This window comes from Eriocheir sinensis, chromosome 45 (genome assembly GCF_024679095.1).
Source record: "Eriocheir sinensis breed Jianghai 21 chromosome 45, ASM2467909v1, whole genome shotgun sequence".
Lineage (NCBI taxonomy): Eukaryota > Metazoa > Arthropoda > Malacostraca > Decapoda > Varunidae > Eriocheir > Eriocheir sinensis.
This window is the reverse complement of record NC_066553.1, coordinates 1,698,825-1,723,127: the sequence shown is the minus strand read 5'-3', so window position 1 is coordinate 1,723,127 and position 24,303 is coordinate 1,698,825. Positions and strand designations below refer to the sequence as shown.

The window sequence follows — 24,303 nt, the reverse complement described above, 5'->3', positions numbered from 1 at the left end:
CACTGGCTTTGTTTCATGGATGTTTTCCTCCTGACAGCTAACCGCTGGTGGCGGGGAAGGTCAACATCGCGCTGTGCCGTCCTTTTCCCGGGGAGTGTGGCGCGGTCGCCCTCGTGGGGGCAGCCCCCAAGCTGTCAAGGTGCACCAGTGTCCTTATTGCCCTTACAAAACCACTCTCAAGGGCAATTTTATACGTCATGGGAGAACACACACAGGAGAGCGACCCTACCCCTGCCCCCACTGTAGCTTTCGCTGTTCTCAGAAAGGTGATCTCGTCAAGCACATTCGAATCCACACTGGTGAGAAGCCTTTCGCTTGCCCCCTGTGTTCCTACCGCTCCTCCCGCAAGGAGGTCCTGAAGGGCCATATGCGAATGCATGCCAATAGAAACCTTAATTAAGGCAGCTGCAGTGAGGCTCAAGTTCACTCTCTACTCAAACCTGCACACACTACGTACCTAACAATTGATGTAGATCTGTTGGACATTGTAATAAAAAAATTGTTGCAAATTCTGTTTATTGTCACACATTATGTTTACATATAAAATGACATATAAAATGCTTTTCCACTATGGTGGCTTTCTGTATTAAAAAGGTAAGGAAGCATTCAGATGCATCGTTCAAAAATACAGCTTTTAAATTACATAACATTGTCAACTAAACCTCAGCAAACATAGCTTTTACATGAGGATGAGGATGATGTGGATGATAATGATGATGCCTCTGCCTAGGTTATTTTTATGAATGTTAAAATGAAAAATGTTTTACATTAATTGGGCTGTCTCATTTTCAGCCACAGATGTCACCATCTGTTGGCTGACACATGAAGTACTGATGTGTCAGGGCAATCATGTCTGAGTCACACAATGCCGGCATCCTTGGCCATGCTGTAGAAAATTGAACTTGGCTGCTGCAGCAGAGTTGCTGGGGCATCAAACTCTGCAATCCTTCCAGCCTCAAGCACCATCACCCTGGGGGAGCAAAAACTACAGTGAGAAACTTTCAGGTGGTTTTGTGTGATCCTAATGTACTAGACACAGCCCAAGAGTCATGAACACATTCTTCAAGAAAAGAGCAAACAGGAAACAGACCCTGATGGAGAGACAGAATGAAATTGGCTCTACTTGTACTGGTAATCTGGACACAGTGAAGGATGTTACAGTACTAAGGGGACTTAAAATCCAGTGACTGCCAATTGGTAAGATAAAAAGTAGGACTAAAGCTAAGAACTGAGAAAGAGAAAAGTTATAAATAAGAAATAACCCACTTTTCTTACAATCAGGAGAAAGGCTGAAGAATTTAGTTTAAAAATTCAAAACTAAATCCTAAAATTACTTGATGGCTGAAGGAGATATAGAGGAAGCAAATGTGAAATTAAGATTGTAATGGAAGAATGGCTGGAAGCAGGAGGAGAGGCACCAGTGATCAGTGGCAGGGCGCTAACAAGAGAAGCAAGAGAGGACCAGAGCTTCTGTCTGAAATTTCAAGTACAATTATTAATATCTTTTTGCATTAGCTTGTGTTCAGGTAGAAGTGCTTTGTAAGAGGAAGTGAGCCTAAGTAATATAGATGCGAGATGGCATTTGTGGAGCTCATGGCCAAACTCTCTTTCTACGACTCTGCTCAGACCCACTGCATCCTGCACAGTGCTTCTGCCTGAACACCCACTCACCACCAATAGACACAATTGGTAGTTTTTTAACCTCCAGCAGCTTGTATTCAGGCAGAGTGCTGGGGAGGAGGCAGTGGGTCTGAGCAGAATCGTAGGAGAGTTTGGCCATGGGCTCCACAAATGCCATCTCGCATCTATATTACTTAGGCTCACTTCCTCTTATATATACCAATAGACACAATTGGTAGTGTTTGAACTTCCAGCAGCTTGTATTCAGGCAGAGCGCTGGGGAGGAGGCAGTGAGCATGAGTGGTATGAAAGCAAGATGGTGAGGGGCTTAACTCTCCCTAACTACAGCCTTCCCATGAAGTATGATCAATATGATGTAATGAAGAAATCCATAGAAAGTTTGTCCACTACTGAAGCCCTTATCAAGGTATGTATCTCAAGGGAACCACTCGCCTGTCTGAGTCCATGATGGTGTTGAGGCGGTGGGCTATAGTGATGACGGTGCACTCTGCAAACTGGGTACGGATGGTGGCCTGAATGAGGTCATCAGTTTCCAGGTCAACAGCTGCTGTGGCCTCGTCCAGCACCAGCACCTGGGAGTGTCGCAGCAACGCCCGGGCCAGGCACACCAGCTGCCTTTGACCCGCACTGTCACATACCCAGAAATATGTTTATGGAACACCAGGTGACAAAAGTACGGTATCAAGTGTAATGTTGATTACAATTAAGAACTAAGTTTCCTCTACTGAGGGTGTCAGCCTGTCTTACAGTAGAGTCCCAATGTTCAAAGGTTTGGGCGTTCAAATCAATGCGAAGCATAATTTTTATCATCGTGCCAGCCAGGCCAGAACAAAGTTGTGCTTCAGTGATGCCATGAAACTGTATCTGCTTGAAACAACAACTCATCCTGGTACTACATGTTGTTGCAAGAACAAAATATGATAATCCCATTGAAAAAAAAATACTAGAACCAAGAATTTCATGTACATTGTTCATAGGGTTGTAATTTAACCAAAATAAAATGAGCATATCATTTGTGACATCACCTCACACACACACAAGATCTGAAGTAGAATGAATGTCTTTAATTGTGTATCACAAGGACTTCACGTATTACAATTAACATGGTTAATATTGACAGCATGTCTATCATGTATGTCACTTCATATGTTAAGACAACTTTCACTGTGTAAATCATATTGTTTAACTATGTGTACGCTGCCTCACTCAAGTGTTGTGTTGGCCATGTGTACTTCCTGGTAAGTATGGCTGTCAGCAACGTTGCCAAATTATCGTACTGAACCTCTCATTTACCCATTTCAGACCCCAAAAACTGTCTCCTGGGCCCCAATAACAAGATCAATTTCTAGTTATCGTTAAAATAGTTAATTGTTGATGTTTCTTGACAATAGTTATGCATCAAAACTGGTCAACACTATGCTCTGAGTATGATAATCTGGCAACAGTGGCTGTCAGGTTCATGCACAGTATCAAGTGAACGTATGGTGAGGAGAAGGTGCATGCCAGGCTATCTCTAGATCTAGCTTGTGGATGATAAAAATGTGGCCGGTTACTGTAATGTGCTGAATTTTCAGTATTGTGATTGATACTCTATGCCAATACGATTGTAATTATCCATCTTGGTCAACTCTAAAAGGACTTTCATCATTTACTCTTGAAAGCCATGACTTCAGAGCAGTAATTCTCCATGACTGAGACTCAACTTTGTCATTTATAGTAACTAGATATTTACGTTTTGCATTATTATGATATGAAAGTAGATGACCAAAAGGTTGTTGACCCCACCTAAAGTTTGAACCGCCTTGGTCCACCGGATGTTGCAGCCCCAGCATCTGCCGGCGGATGTAGGCACTGAGGTGGGCCAGCTCGAGGGCACGCCACAGGTCAGCGTCTGAGTGATGGCTGAGGGGGTCCAGGTTCATCCGGAGTGTGCCGCTAAAGAGGACGGCATCCTATTGACACAAGGAACATCATTACACTTCCAAACCATCTCAGAGCACCATACTTCACCTGTTCAACCATGCCACCACCCACCAACACCAAACCTCTCATATGTGCTTTCAATTCTTTCTCCATTTCATCTTGATCCACACCACATGCACTTCTTATGTACCTTATTTCCACTGCGCATATCCATGATTGCTGTGATACATTCCTAGTTCCTGTCTGATGCATATGACAGAGTTGGGAGGATAACTTAGTTTCTTATACCCTTCCTTACCCCCATGCATTCACTTCTTCTTTTCATAACTCTCTCCAATGCACCTGTCTGTCCTTCTAGTGGAATGAAATGGATCAAGAGGGTAGATGAGTACATAATGGAGAAAGAGAGAGAGTTGGTAGGTGAGGGAATTAATGAAGTGAGAGGGAGTGCAAGACAAAGCTCATTCGGGATTCACTGAAAGTTACGGAAGTGAGGAAGAAGATTACAGAGAGGCGGCTTATGTGGTACGGTCATGTGGAAAGGCGAGAGGAAGATCACTATCTCAAGAGGGTAGCAAACAGGGAGATACCAGGGAGGAGAAGGAGAGGAAGACCGAAGATGAGGTGGAGGGACTGTGTAAGGAGAGATATGGAAGAAGGACTAACTCCGTATATAGCACAAGAGAGAAACACTTGGACGAGAATCACGAAGGATCATTGTAGCGACCCCAAGTAGGGAAAAGCTGGAAGAAGAAGAAGAAGAAGAAGAGGGAGTGCAAGAACAGAAAAAGTTGGAAAGGCTTCTGCTGTGGCCACCCCCTTGAGGGAAGTCATGAAGGAACAGGGTGTCAGGGATAAAGACAGATAAAACAGAGAAACAGACCATCAAGAATAAAGACAGATAGATAACACAAAGAAATAAGGTGTTGGGGATATAGATGGATATATATAAAACCAATACATTAAATAGTTGAATCATTTAGCCAATTACACTAATGATTATTATATTAGCTTTTCTGAATCACTGTATGTTACCTGAGGAATGATGCTGATTTGGCCCCGCAAGTCGTGCAGGCCAATGGTTGCGATGGTTTTCTTGTCGATGTCTATTCTCCCTCCCGAGGCCTCGATGATGCGAAAGAGTGCCATTGTCAGAGAAGACTTCCCGGCTCCTGTCCTGCCCACGATGCCAACCTGCCAATCATTTCTCCGTTGTTATCCATTCTTATACTCAACATGGAGGTCATTCTTCAGTCTTTACCCCAAGTGATCTATCAGACATTCTTCATCTCAGCACATTCATTCCAGACTCATCTCTCGGGTACACTTGCTAAATTGCACACTACCAGTTCAGTTCAACAGGAGAGCCTAACCTGTTTCATCATTTCCCACAGACTAAGTATTAGCTAACACATACTACCTGCTTTCATATTTCCTAAGAGGTTTCAGACTCAATCTGGTAGCAGCGACGGGCCAAATTTGTGGCTTTACCGTGTAGCAGCGACGGGCCAAATTTGTGCCATGATATAACCCCCCAAAAAATATATAATATATAATCTGATGACAAATGCTTTGATATATATTATGAAATGGTTTGTGTGAGGGGTGATTTTTTCTCATTTTTCTCGCTTGGAGGGACCATTAAGAAACATGATCCCCGCAGCTACCGGGTTAAGCTTTCTAGAAGTAATCACCAGTTTCCAGGTCTGGGAGGTAAGCATTTCTCTATACACACCTTCTCTGCTGGCCTGATGAAGCAAGTAATGTTCCGCAATGCTAGACTGAGGCCTGGCCGGTAACGTGTCTCATAATTCTTGAACTCGACAGCCCCTTCCTCGGGCCATGCTGGTGGGGGGACGTTTGTTTTGACCCTCCATGCTGCTTCCTGAGGCATCTGCCGGAAGAGAGAGAATGATTATGTAGTATAGGTATTGCTGGTTAGTTTCTGAGTGCCTCTCCTTCAGTGACTGACTAGCTGATCAATACACTAATACACTCATCTGCAGTAAGGAAATAGGTCCCAAGTGCCTGAAGTAGTAGGTATATTTTATCTTTTTTTATTTTCTATGTTTTTACAGCAAAGGAAACTGTTCAAAGGCAAATAAAAATAATAGACAAAAAAGCCTATCACTGCTCCTATGAAAAGAAGTATAGAGGAGTTGCCAGAGAGGTCAGTTTTGGGAGTAGAGGTGTCTTGATACTCCTCTCTTGAAGGAGGTCAAGTCATAGGCAGGAGGAAATACAGACGAAGAAAGGAAGGTGTATCTTAGCTCTTTAACCCGGTAGCAGCGATGGGCCACATTTGGGCCATGATATAAACCCCAAAAATAGATGATACATGAACTGATCACAAATGTTTTAATATATATTATGAAATGGTTAGTGTGGGTAATAATTTTTTCTCATTTTTCTCGCTTAGAGGGACCAATAAGAAACATGATCCCAGCTGCTAACAGGTTAAATGTCCAATGAGGGTAGTTTTAAATTTGCCTGTCAGGAAGAGCATCCGAAGCAGAAAAAGTCCCGCTCCGTACCAACGCAGAACGACGAGATCTTCATCGACCTCTCCAACCCCGTCAGGGAAAATAAGGACGTTAAACAAAGATGAAGCAGAAGAAGAGAAGTTTTAAATTTAAATTCTTCATACTATCATCATCATCGTTTAATGTCTATTTATTCCCTATGGTGGGGTTGGATGAGATATGAGCCTCCTCCACTGTTGCCGGTCCATAGCCATTTCTCCTGTGATGTTCAGCCTACTCATATCTTCCTTGGCCTTCCTGGTGGTTCTTCATACTACTTGGTCTTTATTTCCCTACAGTGGACGAGTGAAATGACCGAGTGACTGACTTAGGTGACCAGCTGACTGAATCATTAGCTTCCAGTTCTGTGTTCCTCCCTCATGGATGATACTCACTTGGATGTACTCGTAAATCTTCTCCACCGACACAATGCTTGCCTCCAGATCCGAGACGGTGCGCACAAGCCAGTTGAACAGCAATGTGACCTGACAACAAGGAAGCAGCTGGAATAATAATAGTATGTGTGGAATATTTGGGTGCACTCCAGCACAGCAGCTCGGCAAGGAATGAAAAACATACTAAACTTATTATCATCATCATTATCTACCTCATTTCACATACACAAAGAGTAACAGTGATAATAATCTTAATGTTTGTTTGTGTGTGTGTGTGTGGTGTGTCAGACTCACGCTGAGGGCATAGGTGATGGAGAGGCCGACAGCACCTGGACTGACAGTTTCCTGGTTTATCACACCAAACAGAGCGGTGGCAAAGGTGACCAGGTTACCCAAGCCTTCCAGGTGAAGAGAGAGCCACCTGACAATGAAAGGAAGACTCAGAACTTGCTGATCACGATAATACGTATCAATACCTACATAGTTAATATATATGTGCCATGCAAATGTTTGTCATGCTTGCCTGTTAATGGTGATGTTGGTGAAGATACTTCTCAAAGAAAATTCAATCTTCTGGAGAGACTGAGAGAAGAATTCATTTTGCCTCTTGAACGCTCGCACCACAGAAACACCTGTCAGGTATACAAGTCATCTATATATAATTAAAGATTTTAAAACTTTTAATGTGCCATGTAATAAACCCCAAACTTGAATAACGAGTAGACATATCTTGGTTCTCACAGGTGGGCAAGGGGTACTTTTAAAGTACCAGTGGTACCAACAACATTACAACTTTTGTAAAGTGCCAGTGATAGCAATAATGGTTCTTTCTATCGGTACTTTTTATTAACTATTTGCGTCTCCTCTGTAATGATGCAAAGCTTCACAGGAGGCAAACATGACACCTAGTAACATTGGCTGGGTGGTGAAAATGACAAGACAAGACTCCTGCCATGGCTGCCACCTCTGAGGACTTATCTAAACTGTTTTGTAATAAGCCTAAGAAGTATTGCTGGTACCAAAGACAGAACTAAAAAGTACTACCATCAGTACCTCACGTGGTGAAAGTAACTGTCCACCTTTTTTATTGTCTTCTTTTCTCAATTACAATGGGAACTTATTCCCTTGGTATGCATCAGCATCAGCGATGACTTGTCTGGCACAGCTGAAACAACTACAAGCACGACAAACTTCTTACCGTTTATAGACTCGCTGAAGTGAGAGTAAATGGGAGACTTGGAGACAGACTCCAGGCGCTGGACCTGCCTGGCGGCGGCCACAAACAGCTGCTGGATTGCAATATAGACCACCATTGTTGGCACTATAAAATAGGTTATGGAGGGCGTGGCCGTGATGATCACCACCAGCGTCGTCAGAACCTGCAACACCACACACACTTATTTGATGACCAAAGATTTTACTAATGTATTAATATTAAATGGACAAACAGCAATGGCTTTACCTCCCAAACATACTGCATCTTTAACCTGGTAGCAGCGGGGATCATGTTTCTTAATGGTCCCTCCAAGCGAGAAAAATGATAAAACATCACCCCTCACACAAACCGTTTCATAATATATATCAAAACATTTGTGATCAGATTGTGTATCATCTATTTTGGGGGGTTTATATCATGGCACAAACTTGGCCTGTCGCTGCTGCACGGTAAAGCCACAAATTTGGCCCGTCGCTGCTACCGGGTTAAAAATACACACTTTTGGCTCTATACACTAAGTACCTAATGCATTGTTCATATAACTCCATTCCAGCTTCTAAAACCAATGCACAGGAGAACAAGCAATACTCTAACATTTTCTTATTTATAGTTTTCATAATCATACAATATGTTACATCTGGAAGTGGATGTAATTGGTTCTGCCTGATGTGCAGACCAGCCTTGGGCCTCACCTGCGACAGCGTCATTAAGAAACTCCGCAGGACCCGAGGAAGGTTCTTGTCCAGCTTGTCAATCTCTTTGCCGAAGCGGTTGATGATGCGGCCGCTGGGGTTGGTGTCAAAGAAGCTCATGGGGAAGTGAATGACTGAGCTGAGGAGGCGAGCGTGGAGGGAGTTGGCTGCCCTGATTGAGCCCACCATCATAAGCAGGATGCCCAGGAGCAGGAGCAGTGCTGAGAGCCAGAGATGATGTCATGGTCACACACGTTTAATGTTATTCCTGTGGAAGGCTACACCCTGTGATCTTTTTGTTTCTCAGTAGAATGAGGGTCTGTTAAGTACATGATATTGTTTTTGAGTGTCAACAAAACTTAAATTAACTGACATAACATGGTATCATGCATCCACATTCACGAACTTTTTAATTTATTATTTATAGCAATCAGAACTTTGTCATCAAAAAGGTATTTAACAGAATTTATAAAAAAAACAATTTTACCCCAAAATCTACATACTAATCCATCTTATAAAACATTAAATGGTCATCCACAGGGCAATATCATGAATTTTAAAATCCACTGAAGGTCATTATGCTTACATTGTGAAATTGCCAAGACACCATACACAGCGAGGAAGACATCCCTGTCCACTGGCTTGCTCTCTGTGAAGCCAGTGCTGCCTGTGAGGTTCCTTCCATCTAGGTAAGTTATGTCTGTGATGTTTACAGTGTCTGCTGAGCTGATAAGGTCTGTAAGGTTTGTGCTATATTCAAGGTTTGCATGCTTTGTGAGGCTGGTGCTGTCTGTGAGATTAATGCCATCTGTAAAGTTGGTGCTGTCTCTCAAACTGGTGGTGTCTGTGAGGGGGGGCTGCTGGGAGGAGGTCCAGTGAGCCAGCCACACACTGCTGCCGGCACTGCTTGTCTGTATGGGAAAGGTAGTTCTGGTGAGTTCAATAATTATCTACAGAAACATTTAATATTTCACCCACGGTACAGACCTTATTTGGGAAATTCATAAATTTTCTGTTCTTGTAAACCTTTGCATGAATGCATTTCCAAAAAGACAGAGCCTAATAGTGCCTCATCTTCCTCTCACCCCACAAAAGAATATCCCAGATTTCCCTTAGTGAGTCATTATAGACTTTACTTGGATCCTATGTTAAAATAATGGGCCTTTACCTGAGCCAGTGCCATGCAGACAATAGCAGCGATGGTGGGCAGCAGTCCCATGGCCCGCCCGTAGACAGAGTACACGTGGTGAGAGACCTGTAAAAAGATCAATGTAAAGTCATGAGACAGTTCACTTCATGATGGTTCTACACTATACTCTGCTATCTCAAGCCAACTGCATCTTCTTTAGTACAATATATGGTATTACATCAAGCTCAGAAGTGGATGACTATAAACACCTACAAAATCTTATAGGTGCAGTGTCCTTCAAAATTACACATTTCAGTACTCACAGCTCTTAGTGCTATCAACAGGAAACTGGGTTGCAAAGGAAAGGTAATGTGCAAGATAAAATTGGGTTGCTGTAAGTAAATTTTGAAGAACACTGCTCCAAAAACGTCACTGTGACAAAATGACGAGATGTGACTCACGCTTCCAACCTCCGATGTCTCCTCCTGAACTAATGTCTGTCCTTTAACACTTCCTGCAAGAGGCTCAAGCTCATGTTTGTCCTCGGCTGCATGTCTGTTGAGGGAGGAGGTGCTGCCATTCAGACATGTTGAGGAACCATTGGTAACTCTGGAGTCGCTGGTAGTGCTGAGCTGGTGCTGCAGGCGTGGCAAGGCCTGAGAGTTGCTGTGCCTGCTGTCCACCGACCCTCTGCTGTGGCTGAGTCGCTTTGGTGGGATAGGATTTGACTGGAAGTGGCTGTGATTCAGGTTTACTTCCATGGCTCCTTGCTCCTTGGTAGTGCTGAAAGAGTGTAGACAATATAGTAGGAAGAAAACTACCTGACATCTGCATTTTTAGTTTGTGCTGCAGGTGCATGTGTGTGTGTGTGTGTGTGTGTGTGTGTGTATTTACCTAGTTGTATTTACCTAGTTGTGACATACAGGAAAAGAGCTACGATCGCGCTGTCCTGTCTCCATATCCTCTCTTATCCAACTTTTCCTTAAAATCCTGAATGTTTCTTGTGTGTGTGTGTGTGTGTGTGTGTGTGTATTTACCTAGCTATGACATACGGGAAAAGAGCTACGATCGCGCTGTCCCGTCTCCATATCCTCTCTTACCCAACTTTTCCTTAAAATCATGAATGTTTCTTGTGTGTGTGTGTGTGTGTGTGTGTGTGTGTGTGTGTGACATCCCCACCAAGGGCATAACTCACCTTCCCATACTCTTCATTGACTGCCTGGTTTCCGAGATCTGCCGGTACAGGCTCCCTCTGCTGCCAAGGCCCTCTAGCTGCTGGCATATCACCTCCAGCTCTGCCAGCACACAGGACAAAGCTATCAACACATTACCAAGACCACTGACCTAACCTAACCCTGTTGCTGAGTGTTGTTATTATTACCGCCCGCAAAAGCAAAAAAAGGGTGGGAAGGAGTCAGTATGGCAAACACAAAGAGCATCAAAACGTCCAAGGCCGGTGAAGTCAACAAGCCAGTCAGTCAGCCATCACCAGCCCTCACCAGCGTTGCCAGATTATCGTATTCACCACATGGTATTAATTAATTTTTAGCCTCAAACTCTCGTACCTACACAAATAACGATAGAAAATTGAAGTTAGCGTTAAAACTCCTATTTATTGATGTTTGTTTGTTTTTGCTGTAGTTATCGGTCAGAAATTACAAAAATGCAATACGATAAGTACGATAATTTAGAAATGCTGGCCCTCACCCTCCTCAGCATCCTCCTCCAGGTCCTTGATGTGCTGCACCACGAAGTTAGCAAAGTCCCCCCCGTCAGCCAGCAGCGCGGTGTAGCTCCCCCGCTCCCGCAGCCGCCCCTCTGCCACCACCGCCACCTCGTCCACCTGTGGCAGGAAGGTCACCGCATGGGTCACCAGCACACGCGTCTGCAGGGTAAAGTAAAGGTGAAGGAACTTATTTACTGGTCAATATAAGGACTAAAGAATACTAGAGGGGATGGGCCAAGGATTCTAGTAGCCTCAATATTCTTAGACGGTTCTGCCCATCACAGTAACTATTTCTAAAGCCCAAAGAGAAGTTAACCTCTTGACTGCAGATTTCCTACAAGAAGACATCACCAAGCTACAGGAATTGATCAAAAAGTGGCTGCTACAATTCAGTGAAGAAAAATATAAAGTCATGTACCTTGGGAGGGGAATCCATCATACCAGTACCACATGGGAAACACTCCACTATCCACCACAGAGGCAGAGAAAGACCTGGGAGTTTATGTTACCAGGCTACCAGTGAAAGCCAAATCCGTGCCAATCGCAGCAGACGGGTTAAATGCATTTTCATGAGTATTGTATTATGTTCATGGTTCCCAGATGGGGGTATCCATTTATTCACCAGCCCAAATGGGAGGGTGAGTTGCTAGGTGGGGTGTGTGCCTACTTCCCAGATTGTGATTCGAACTCAGGCCTATGGATTTATAGCTATGTGTGCTAACCACTTCACCATGGAAGCATTATTGTGGACTAGAAAACTGACACAAAACGTATGTTACTGGCAACTCTGTTTAGCGAGTGTTCTCACCTTGTTTCTGAGCATCCCATTGGGCCCCACCACATAGTCAAAGATGTGCCTGCCAACGTGCGCATCCACAGCACTGAGAGGGTCGTCCAGCAGGAAGATGCTGGCGTCACTGTAGACCGCCCGTGCCAGAGACACTCGCTGCTTCTGTCCGCCGCTGATGTTGATGCCCTGTCGTGGTCAGAAGGTGTTTTTTGGGTCTTTTTAAGGGAAAACAGAAACAGTAAAATGGCCAACAAAACACTGCTCCCACAAACAGAGGATAAGAGTTCTGAAGAATGGTAAGATCAGGTTGAACTGATATATCAATTCAACCTGATCTTACCTGAACGCTTTCAAGAAGGAATCATACTTCCTTCTTGCAAGTGTTCAAGTTGTAGCTGTAGACGGAGGACAACTGTTTCAGTGTTTGCCACTTGAAAGAAAGGGAGCTGAAAGAAACAAGACACTGCTTAGTTCTTAATTCTTGAACTAAAGGGTATTTAAAATGCTAATGATCAGTGAAACTATTGATTTGGTGGCATAGGGAGCTGAAATGGACTTTGCAGTATCTGTGAACTGATTGACTTGCACAAAACGAAAACTTGAAGTATACTCACATTTTCGCCAATCTCAGTCATGTCACCGGCGGGCAGCATGTCGAAGTCCTGCAGGAGTGCACACGCGCGCACCACCTTCCGGTAGCGCTTGGGGTCGTAAGGTTGTCCCCACGTGATGTTGTCCCGCAGGGTAGCATTTTGGACCCATGGAATTTGTGGCACGTAGGCTACACTGCCCTGTAAGGTGGTTTGGACAGGTCAATAAAAGAAAAATAAATTTAATCGCATATACAGTCCATTTACATGTTTGCTATAGGTTATAGTGAAAAGTAGTTCCACAAGCTTTGATCCATGGCACCATTATTTTCTGTACTCACAAGGATAGCCATAATGATATTAGAAGACTACGAGAGGTCTGTTGGCCTGCACTCCGCAACCCCTGAGTCAGTTATTCTTCCCCCTCCATACACCTAGATAACCTCATTTTGAAATTTTCAGTCATATCTGCACTAAGAAGACTACATGACTTTAGGTTTATTCCAATCATCCAGTCTTGCACATTAATTTATGGATCAGCAGCACCTACATTGACCACCACTCTGCCGGCGTCCTTCTTCATCTCCCCGAGGAGGGCTGACAGGATGGAACTTTTGCCCGCGCCAACAGTGCCCACCAGGGCCACCAGCCGGCCGTGAGGGATGCTCAGCTTGATGTCCTCCAGCCTCCAGCTCGCCTGCTCCTCGTCGCCCTCCCACACAAAGCAGCCGCCCTCCACCTTCACAGCAACGTCTGCAGCACAGCCCAGAGCGACATTTGTATTAGGTCAAGCTCAAACATGTTCCTCATTTTGATCAACCACAACACAGAACCTTAAGTATGCTAATGGTATTTTTAAAAGCTGGTGGGAGACACTACTGATGGTGCTTCGATGATGGGCTAATCAAAGCCAGGTGTCTGACAGCGGTTGACAGTTGTTTTCACTATGACAGTTGGAGCAGGTTCAAGGCATGGGAATGGTTTATCAATGCTTACAATATACGTGGTTTATGCAGAAAATCATAAGGAATTTGTTCTTGGGCACGTCTTTGAGGATTTAAGAAAAAAAAGTTTGGTGTTCTCAGAGGGCCCAGAGGAGCTACTTTATTATATCAATCTTGTGTGCAGTGCCCCTGACCCCTGGAAAAACAGTATGCATATAGAGCTTACCTTCACCTGGGCTGGCAGTGACGGCAAGGGGGTCAAGTTCGTCAACGTTGAGGTATGTTTCTATCCTCCTGAGGGACACGGTGCCCTATGTAGAAAGCAAGACCATATTGCAGTAAATGATTTGGTTTTCAGAAAGTTTGAAAAAAAGAACTAAAATCACACCACCATCGTATTCAATAATAATGTCATCACCATCACACGCCACTTGAGTCTGCGTAGCTTCACTGTACTCACCGAAATGAAATTGGAAATGATTTCGGGCAGCTGTAAGACCGGCAGCTTCAGGAGATCAAAGAGCGTCAGGCAGATGAAGGTCTTTTGTGGGTCCAGCGTGTTCTCCTCAGACACCAGCAGGTAGCAGGTGAAAGTGGCCAGCGCAACCTGAGGGATGAGGCGATATGTGGATGGATCAAAGCCCGTATTTTTAAACTTATCGATGCCTCAGGTCACCCATTTGAAGAGCCTCTCATAGAAGTTGTTGAGATATTCATGGACTGTTTTGTCATGCTAGTAATAGTCTTACCCGACTTCTGCAATCTAAAGAGGAAAATCACCCATGGAAAACAGGTTAATCTTCTCTGTGGCCTTGGGAAATAGTCGTCATGTGAGCCCAAGATGTTGAAGAATATGGACCCATGTCTGACTCGTGCATTGGATAGTGGGTGGGATAGTACATGACAGAGCTGCGGTTGTGTTCAACGTTCAGACCACATAAACTCATAAAGTGACAAAAGGTCGCACATTGGGAGCCACAAGAAAGAGCCAATGATTCTTGCAGTGGTTCCCCAACAAGGCTCTTTCCTGGACCAAGTAAGGGAAGGTTGCATATTAATTGACAGTGCTACAAAAACAAACAAGTTGTAAATTGATCCCAACTCAAGATCTATCACACTTTCTAGTAAGACACTCAAGAGGCAGCAAACACTCACGAGGAAAGGGGTGGTGGTGAACAAGAACAAGTTGAACGACCGCAGTATTGACAGTTCCTTCAGGAGTCGGAGTTCCTTCTTCCTGGTGTGCTTCACATTGTCGGTGAAGGAGGTTTCCCAAGCGTACAGTTTCAGCACCTGTGGCGGGATGAAACACCGTTATGCCCAGTGTAATGCTCTGACGGACACCATCCACTACTAGGCCACAACTGCAGTCATTCCTTTCTCGCTGGGTGTAAATATTATTAGTGGTGTCCTATGTATGCCTCCCTGGACAACTAGGCCATGAAGACTAGTAAAACTCTAGTCAAGGAGAGCACTGGCACTATTACATGAAGCAGATCAACTCTATTGCTTATACTAGCTCTTATTAAAGATAAAGAAGCTGTCCCTGAGAGCTGCAGTGCCCAACCACCAGACAAGGAGCTTATGGCCTCTTTCTCTGCACTACACTACCTCGTCAGTTTTCATAGTATGGTCTTAGTATAGTTCATTATATTAACTGTTAACATGCAGCCACCCTACCAGAGATGCCAAGCTCAAGAACCACAGTGCCCGACAAACAGTTAAGGCGATTACCACAGTCTAAGGGTACACAGTCGCCCAACTCTTGGTTTAAATTTTGAAGCAGTTTGCGCAAGATGTCACATGGTTTCGCTGCAAGGACTCGAGCTCTAGGCTCCTTGGTTCCACTACCTTTACTTGAGTTCTATTTGTCACACATGAGTACTCCCTTTGATCTTAGTTTTCTCTGTAAAATCCCAGGAGCCTAAAGTTAAATGTCTAGAATCATGGATAGGAACCTTGTGATGTCATCGTCCTGTGCATGATATGACTGTGTGTTCTTAGACTGTGGAGGTTACAGCCTCTTACTTTACGCCTCACTACATTCCTGGTTTTCTTAGTCTATCTTGTGCTAGCTTATCGGCAGTGTCAGGCCACGCTCCGCCTCCTCCCACCTTGATGCCGCTAATGATTTCACTGATGGCCTTGACCCGCGTATCCGCAATCGCCATCACCTTCACATTGATCTTTTTGCTGCGGCTCAGGAGGAAGCTGTTGAAGGGCACGAGCAGCCCCATCACGATGAGCCCCGCCAGTGCTGAGGGGCCTGAAGCGTGTACAGAAGCTGCGTTATTCTACTGACACATTGAACTGATTATTCTTCCTACCATGTCTCATCTTTGTTTTCTCCCCACCCTCTCCTTATATTCTTCACCTTCTCCTTTCACTGTGATTTCTTGAAGACACAGTGTGCTGTAGATATATGGGAGAGACCTGCCCCCCAAAAGACCATTATTCAAGTTGAAATAGTTGTACCAAGCACATCCTCTTTTCTGGCCACTCCTGTTTGCTTTTGAAGGAGCAGAGCTTAGCAAACTTTTGTTTTCCTTTGTTTATTACCCCTGAGCTATTTCCTTTATTGTGAAAATAAATAAAACAAGGCTGCTCTCACTTCTACCAGTCCTTAGCCTTACCGAGCTGGGTCCAGATGTAGGCGAGGCAGGTGATGATGGTGAAGGGCGCAACGATGATGTAGTAGAGGTGGAGGTACACGTCGCCGATTGTCTGTGTGTCCACTGCCATCAGATTGACGATCTTGCCCACCGTGTAGTCCCGGCGGGAGGCACTCGACAAGTGAAGGGCCTGGAGGAGAGAGAGTTTAGTTTCAGTAAGTATATATAATCGGACATCTGGTTAGTAATGTTTGGCTCGTGGTGTTTGCATTAGCGACTCGAAGAAAACAAAAATACAGTTAAGAGATGCGCCTTAATTAGCGCATATCCACAAAAATGCAAAATCTACAGCCCACAAGTTTTTTTTTTCTACGTCTATTTTATTATTCTGACAGCTTATTTAAAGGGACAGTAAATTCTTACATGCATAAATAAAGAGTAATACCTCATCTTCGTAAATACCAATTAAAGCACTGAAAAAGCATAGCACGAGGCTGTATAGTGGATATATTAATTTTACCTTGTTGTAGACGGCAGCCATTAGGGCGGTCCTTATCCTGATGGAGATCGTGAACACGTGCTTGAAGTAAGTGTTCTTAATGAAGGAACGCGTCATGCCCACGGCCAGGAGGCACATGGCGTACAGGTAGCCGTGCCAGGTCGGCTCCCCAGGCGTTTCCAGGAAGGTGATCAACCACCTGCAACAACAGCCAGTCAGTCGCTGTGCATGTGCTCTGCCCACCACACTGATGCCCCCATGCTCCACAGCTTTTGTTAAGCACCTCATTTATATGTGGAGGCACGTGGATGACCAGAGTGATGTCTTATACTAATGTCCCATACAGATCTAGAACCTGCTATCCACATACCCCTCGACTATCGGAGTGTTTGTTCGGCCAGTGCTTACATTTTGGCCCTTATCCTAACCTGGCGGGAATCTGAACATTAATGCAAGCCTTCCACCGTCTTGTACTTCATGGCTTCTTGAACAAAATAGTGTTCACTGCATGGTTGTAACAGCTAAGATAATTGGCCTGTTATGAACCTTGTTTAACGCCGCTGCCATGAATCTTTTTCTTAATTTGTCCCTATGAATAATCACCATGAGGAAGGCTCTAAGCGGTCTCTGGTGCTGCACTGCTCTCACCCTGGGAAGCAGACTCACCCAACCAGCAGGGGGTTGAAGAAGGTGATGGCCTCTAGGGTGAAGCACTGGAGGAGGTTGAGCACCATGGAGGACTGGTTCTGCTGCCAGATGCTGCGCACCAGGGACACCTTTGCCTCAGTCTTCGCGCTCACAGTCGGGCCATCATCACCAAACTTTACGTTCTGCCCAGTGTGCCGCTCCTTCCTGCAAACACACCGATGTACACACTGAGCGCACACACACCATGACTTGCTCACTGCCACACTACCAGCTGCAGATCGGTATGGTATTGTTTTCAGATTGGTGTGTGAATTATGAGAAAAAGAGATAAAACACATCTACTACTTATTATATCATCTCTATGTTTATGGGGAGAAAGAATTTGATGTTTTTTTGTAATGCTGTCCTGTCTGACTGGTGGTGTATGTGTGTGGTCTTACCTAATTCTTACGTACGTATTTGTGTCTTTAGAAGGATTGAGTCAAGCTTGTAGTGTCTTACCTTTTGAAACTACAAGTGTGACTAACTTCTAGCAGGCAGTGTCCATATAATGAAGGAAAAGTTGGCCAAATATAGATTGGGAGACAGAACTATCCAAGCTTGAGCTCAGGCCCTGTATACTACAAATAGGTAAATACACACACACACACACTTACAGCAGTCTGCGGAAAGGCGGGGGCAGCTGCCATCACACTTTCCGTGATGCCGAAGAAATAAATACTGGTGGAGGCGTCACACACACACACACACACACACACACACACACACACACACACACACACACACACCTGCCGTCCAGCCCGCGTCGCCACTTGCTGTACACCACCCTTGCCGAGTTTACGGGCTGCGCGTCGGGCAGGTCCTCAGGGGTTAGGGGCTGCCGCCACCCCCGCCAGATGATAGGGAACGCATACACGAACAGCAGGCGGTTCAGGAACGATGCGTCTAGTTCTGGGTTAGGATTCTGTGAGAGGGAGAGGATTTGATGGTTTCAGGTGAATAAGCAGCTGCATGGAGGCTTGCTTGGGAGGGACTGTTGGGGGTGAGTGAAGTGATGCACCCCTAGTGTATGCTCCCTGTTGGTGATTATAAAATATGGGATATGTGTGTGTAAACTTATTAATCCATCGTTAAACTCTCGGTGTGTGAGTGTGTGTGTGTGTGTGTGTGTCTGTGTGTGTGTACCTCTGTTCGTGTCAGCTTCTGGAGGCCGGAGGGCACGTCATTCACGCAGGAGGCGACGAAGAGCACCAGGGCGCCGAGGTACTGTGTGATGGTCGTGGCCACCAGCATGGGGGGCAGCTGGCCATCCTGGTGGCGGGAGAGCAGAAACATTAGACTAGAACAAGACATTTGGACCCTGGAAAAGGACATTTGGCCTACACAGAGGAGTCCCTGGACACCAAATGGCACTATCCTCTATGTGCATGAATTTATCTTGCCACATCTTGAAGGTCACTGTTGTACTGGCATTCACTACAAGACAGCTTTTTAAGTCTGTTTCATACACAGTAACACTAATTTAACGCAATATAACAGCAACATCACCTATCTTTGTTCTTCTGTAGCATGGCATAGCCCTAATAGTGATGCATTACTCTTATCTTCATCTAGACACCAGCAACATCACTCAGTATAGTACAGCAACACTCTTTGATACTAGTGACACCAGCATTAGTCAACACAGGCCGCCAGCATTAAGTCTTGCCTGGTGGACGGTGGTGGTGATGGCGGTGATGAGCTGTGGGGTGCCTGCCATCAGCGTCACCAGCCAGTACACCCCCAGGACGGCGCTGCTCCTCTTCCCGTGCCGCCGTCCCGCCAGCAGCAGGCTCAGGTGCAGTGTCTGGAGCCACGACAAAAAGGAGGAAGAGGAGAAAAAAATAGATTAGAAGCAAAGCAGATTTTGATTTTGCTATTTTGTTTTTTCCTCATGCCAAGGTTAGTTAGTTAGGTTGTTAGTTGGTTAGCTATATAGTTAGTTAATTAGTAGGTTAGATAGTTACAGTATATAAAAAGTTGTTGGTTAGTTAGTCAATTATTTAGTTGTGTGGTTAATTGCTTAATTTGTTATGTAATTAATTAGTTAATTGGTTAGTTATGTAGTTAGTTAATGAGTTAGTCAGTTATGTAGTTCCTTGGTTAGTTAGTTAGGTAGTTAAATAGTTAGTTAGGGATATTGAAATAGTGTTACACCAGAAAAAGCAAAGAGCTCATTTGAAGAAGTGTTATAGGGCAGTGTTGTTCAGGCCTTTCTGTGGCTCATTTTTATCTTAAGCTTTGTTCTCACGAGCCACTCAGTCACAAAGGTCTTGATAGTGAGTCCTGAGCTGTGTGTCTGTGTGTGTGTGTGTGTGCCTAAAAATTGCCAAACATGATATCGTCTTGTAATTCAAATGCAGTTACTGAACTCGGTTAGACCTGTTTAGAAATAGTTATTCGTTGATTGATTTTCTCCTTTCTAATAAATCTTATCATACTGTGATTGTTGTGTCTCCCCGTTAGTATTTGTTGTGTACATCAGTGTTAACAAAACAAAAATGTGTTTACATAGGTGACCAGAAGGAGGGGCGGCGCCAGGATGTCCGCGGGGGTGACGGTGCCATAGCCGCCCACCACCGCCCACACGCCCTCCGCCGCCGCCGCCACCAGCAGCAGGCCCGTCACCATCTGCCGGGGAGAACAGATGAGTGGCAGCCTACGTTTTCCAACATTTTCATGACCTCACTCAAATGCTGCCTTGGGACCCGGATTAATTGACTGATTGATAGTTTATTGTTGCAAGTAAACGACAAAGGAGAAGGGAGGAGCATGCCATCCCAACCCCCAGGCAGGACAGTGTGATTATATAACTAAGGAAAAAAAGATACACTGGTAGGGGAGAAGTTTAGAAGGTTTAGGCCACAGGAACAACGCCACGCTAGGGACGGCTTTTGTTAGTGTGACTCCACGCGCACGCGGGCGCTCGAACATGTGCTGGGAAGACTCCTTGATTACAGGTACGTGACACCAGAAACACCTGTGCCGTTGATTCTTACCGCGCTCGTATATAATGCTGATAGCTTACCGACAGATGATTGTGAGTTTTCAAGGTGTTACCAGCATACTGAGCATAGGGTTGAAGTGCACGCCTGTACTCACCACCTTGACGTAGGCCAGTGCACTCCAGGGGATGGGGTCGTAGGGCCGCCGCTTGAGGAGGAAGGCGTAGAAGGGCGCGGTGACCCACAGCATGAGGCAGGGCACCCACAGCAAGACGGTCCGCTCGGCGCACCGACCGAAGCGAGGCGCCTCGGAGTGCCACACCGCGCTGGCGTTCTGCGGGGGAGGCGGGGCGTGAGGCAGGGGCGGGCAGGGGCATGCTCGGGAAACAAGGGACTGGAGGGAGTGAAAGCACACCGGAAAAATGTACTTGAAAGGCAAAAGTCATTGGGTCACGGGAAACAAGGGACTGGAGGGATCGAAGCAGACCGAAAAGATATACTTGAAAGGCAAAGTCATTGAGTCAAAAAAGGAAAGCTATTAACTCAGTAGCTGCGGGGATCATGTTTCTTAAAGGCCCCTCTAAGCGAGAAAAATGAGAAAAAATCATCACTCACGCAAACCATTTCATAATATATATCAACGCTTTTGTGATCAGTTTATGCATCATCTATTTTTTGGGGGGTTTATATTATGGCAAAAATGTGGCCCGTCGCTGCTACACGGTAAAGCCACAAATTTGGCCCGTCGCTGCTACTGTGTTAAAAAAATAAAAAATAAAGTCCTCGGCAGTGCGCCTTGGCCGAGCGGCTGTCTGCGCGTCCAACGTTTACGGGTCACGTGTGTCAGGGTATAATTCTGACGTGTGCTGGACTTGCCTGCATGAGTTATCGACCTCTGCATTTTTACACACACACACACACACACACTAGGAGCGAAGAAAAGATCAATAGTTAAGAAGAAAAAAAACAGCTGCGAGACGGACAGCTTACCCAGAGCGGCACATCACACAGCCGCGGCAGGAGGATCACGGCGTCCCCGGAGGCGCCGCTCTCCTGGATGCTCATGGCTGGCTGGCTCGGGCAACGAGTGTCTGGCTGCCGCAGCTGGACGAGGCAGGAACGAGACGCCTCACTCTGAAATGTTGTCGCTTAATCAATACATTTTCTCAGGACACGAACGGAATCATTAACCCTCGAGCTCTGTATGCTCAGACGCTTTCGGCTCTCACTGCAACTCTTTCCACAGGCCATAACGGAGATATAGTCGGGTTCTCATGAGTGTTTTCTGCGTTCATGGTGCAGAGGTCAAGGGCCGTATTTTTAAACACTCCGGCGCCCCAGCACACATATTTGACAAGGCCTTCGTAGGAGTTTCGGGCATTTCCAGGGTAGTTTATTGACCCTATTGGTAGTCTGACCCTTCCTCTGTGGCATGAACCTACAAAAAAACTCATTAGAACCCGACTGATCTCCGTTTTGGCTTTTGGAAGTAGTTAATGTGAGAGGCGAAACTGTCTAAGAATACCAACCTAAACCCGGTAGCTGCGGGGGTCATGTTACTTAGGTTAGGTTAGGTTAGGTTAAAGGCCCCTCTAAGTAAAATAATGAGAAAGAATCATCACTCACGCAAACCATTTCATAATATATATCAACGCATATGTGATCAGTTTATGCATCATCTATTTTGGGAGGTTTATAATTATCATGGCAGAAATTTGGCCCATCGCTGGTACACGGTAAAGCCGCAAATTTGGCCCGTCGCTGCTCCCGGGTTAAATGTCAAACTATCTCTAGGCTCTTAAAGCTACCCATGGAAATACTAACACCACAGCCTCTTGCGTGAGATTATCAGTCACGTACAGTTGTATTCCTAATATCAGGGTTATAAGTAGGAAGGTGAACTGAATATTATAATCAAATAACCAAAAACACTTTAAGCCATTAGTTTCAAGTGACCAACCTCGCTACGAAACATCCCAGGACTTAATATCAAACCCTAAATGTCGCACCCAGAGCACGGGAACTCCGAGGCCGTGGTGATCGAATGAGCCGAGGTATCATGACAAGGTGATGCCTTATATAAGCTACGAAGGGGCGGGAACTCTAGGGGATGAATAACAACTGACTAATGATTGCGCCGACACGATGCCCTAAGAGTGAGAGGCAATGCGAGGTGTGAATCCTGCCCACCCTCGGCCCTGCAGGAGTGTCTTGTTATCTGACTAGCACACAATCCCCATGCTTGAATCTGCTTTGTTTTCCTGACCAGCCGAGGGATAGTCACGTGTGTGTATCTGTTTAGTTGTGAAATACAGGAAAAGCGCCGTACTATATATAGGCTCGTGCTGTCCCGTCTCCATTAAGCTTATTGTCCAGTTTGGCTTTAAATTCATGAATCGTTTTTGCACACACGTACAGTCTCCTCGTCAAGTCCGTTCCATGTTGTTATACTTCTGAATGGAAAACTGTGTGTGTGTGTGTGTGTGTGTGTGTGTGTGTGTGTGTGTGTGTGTGTGAAAGGATGGTAAATATTCAAACTTTATGATGTATTAATAATTATGATGTGTTAAATCTCAATAATCAATTCAAATTATAAAATAAATGCCTTATTGTTATTCATTGGTCATGATGGTAGTGGTGGTGATGATGAAGTTTGTAGTAGAAGTAGTAGTAGTAGTAGTAGTAGTAGTAGTAGTAGAAGTAGCAGTAGTAGCTGTAAGGATTCGTAAATAGGGATATACTAATAGCAAATTGGAAGCGAGGAGTATAGGAATAGATGATAAGAAAATTAAGAATACAGTATAGAGAAATGAAATCAAGAGAAGAGGTAGATCTCGCCTTCGTTGCGTGAACATTAGGCAAAGGTGTATTTTCATATTTGAGGTTGCAGAGAAGACAGTGAAAGATGTTAGAAGAGGTTAGACTTGCCTCAGTGAATGTTGACTCCCCGGATCGTATAACGTAAATAACTGCTGATGTAATTGATAATCTATTTCATTCACTATTTCTGGTCAGCGGCCATGTGTGTCGGCTATGACAATGAAAATAATAACAAAAACAGCAACAAAGATTTTTTTTTGTCAGGCACACAGGCATGTAACCTTCTTATCTTTTATCTTTCGATCTTATCCGATTGTTTCTTTGTTGTTATATCTATATATTGATTAAAATATAGAGAGGCTGGGTCAAGACCTATCTACGGCAGTTAGCCAGGATTGTGTACAGACGAAGGTCAAGGTAATTTGGTGCAGCTGACTGGCAGGTGCTAACACATGTGGGTCCGATAGTCTCTCTCTCTCTCTCTCTCGTCCTGCTCACGAGTTAGACTCGTCATCGCCAGCATACAAGTACCCTCCCGATTAGAGTATAAGCTCATTATAGTCGATCTCTAGTTACTGCCGGGACCTTCACACACCACACACCCCATATCGGCCTGACGGAGCTCGAACCTCCTCCTCCACCAGTGTGTGTGTAGGAGCTACACTTCAACGTGAGAACAATATCTAACATTTTTATCTGAAAATGTAATACACGAAAGTGCTTACCGTCTCCACTCTGACATCGTCTGTGGTTATATATTGTCCACACACACACACACACACACACACACACACATATATATATATATATATATATATATATATATATATATATATATATATATATATATATATATATATATATAGCTAGATAGATAGTGATTGATAGATGAAGAGATAGAGAGAAAGGAAAAGAGAACACACACACACACACACACACACACACTCCTCGTAACACCCACCCTTGCACACTTCACTGTGGGGGCGTGGTCTGCACGCGGCCACACTAGGTGATGCACTAACCTGTCCCCGCCGCCAGCCTCCCTCTTATCGCGGCCTTCCCGTGCCGGCGTGAGCAAGGTGGTGCAACGGAGGCAAGGTCAGGGCGAGGGGGAGGGGCAAGAACTGAAGATGCGGCCTCCTCCCCACGACGCACGCACGCTGGCACACGCT

General features: G+C 45.0%; 2 protein-coding genes across 3 annotated transcripts in view; one reads left to right on the top strand and one right to left on the bottom strand.

Moving 5' to 3' along the window:
- The window catches only part of LOC126980838 (broad-complex core protein isoforms 1/2/3/4/5-like), a 49,422-nt gene extending 48,901 nt beyond the window's left edge, over positions 1-521 (top strand). Inside the window, exon 6 of the mRNA XM_050831118.1 lies at positions 38-521. Coding sequence (XP_050687075.1) covers positions 38-400 — 363 coding nt within the window. The 3' untranslated portion in view covers positions 401-521. The remainder of the gene's footprint in view (positions 1-37) is intronic.
- LOC126980836 (multidrug resistance-associated protein 1-like) lies at positions 500-24,303 on the bottom strand. 2 transcript variants are annotated; one of them, XM_050831111.1, is made up of 32 exons: positions 24,154-24,303; positions 21,302-21,445; positions 20,469-20,645; positions 19,878-19,997; positions 19,036-19,173; positions 18,513-18,638; positions 18,116-18,291; positions 17,346-17,531; positions 16,701-16,878; positions 16,202-16,370; positions 15,683-15,834; positions 14,724-14,861; positions 14,029-14,175; positions 13,795-13,879; positions 13,175-13,377; positions 12,649-12,825; positions 12,053-12,220; positions 11,226-11,403; positions 10,714-10,813; positions 9,980-10,301; positions 9,558-9,644; positions 8,976-9,300; positions 8,390-8,610; positions 7,680-7,860; positions 7,005-7,113; positions 6,776-6,902; positions 6,482-6,571; positions 5,300-5,458; positions 4,600-4,758; positions 3,427-3,593; positions 2,074-2,268; positions 500-970 (listed from the first exon to the last, which is right to left on the bottom strand). In XM_050831111.1, exons 2-32 carry the CDS (start codon positions 21,374-21,376, stop codon positions 859-861), a joined length of 4,947 nt encoding a protein of 1,648 aa, XP_050687068.1. In that variant the 5' UTR covers positions 21,377-21,445; positions 24,154-24,303; the 3' UTR covers positions 500-858. The 2 variants fall into 2 exon arrangements, with proteins under 2 accessions (XP_050687068.1, XP_050687070.1); XM_050831113.1 differs by having other exon boundaries at positions 24,093-24,223.

Excerpts from the sequence above, each read along its gene's own strand:
- LOC126980836 (XM_050831111.1), bottom strand. The coding sequence starts at position 21,376 with ATGAGCATCCAGGAGAGCGGCGCCTCCGGGGACGCCGTGATCCTCCTG. Across the intron at positions 19,998-20,468 it reads CACTGGCCTACGTCAAGGTG|ATGGTGACGGGCCTGCTGCT; the intron begins GTGAGTACAGGC and ends TCTCCCCGGCAG. Across the intron at positions 11,404-12,052 it reads ATGGGATGCTCAGAAACAAG|ACGCGTGTGCTGGTGACCCA; the intron begins GTGAGAACACTC and ends TTTACCCTGCAG.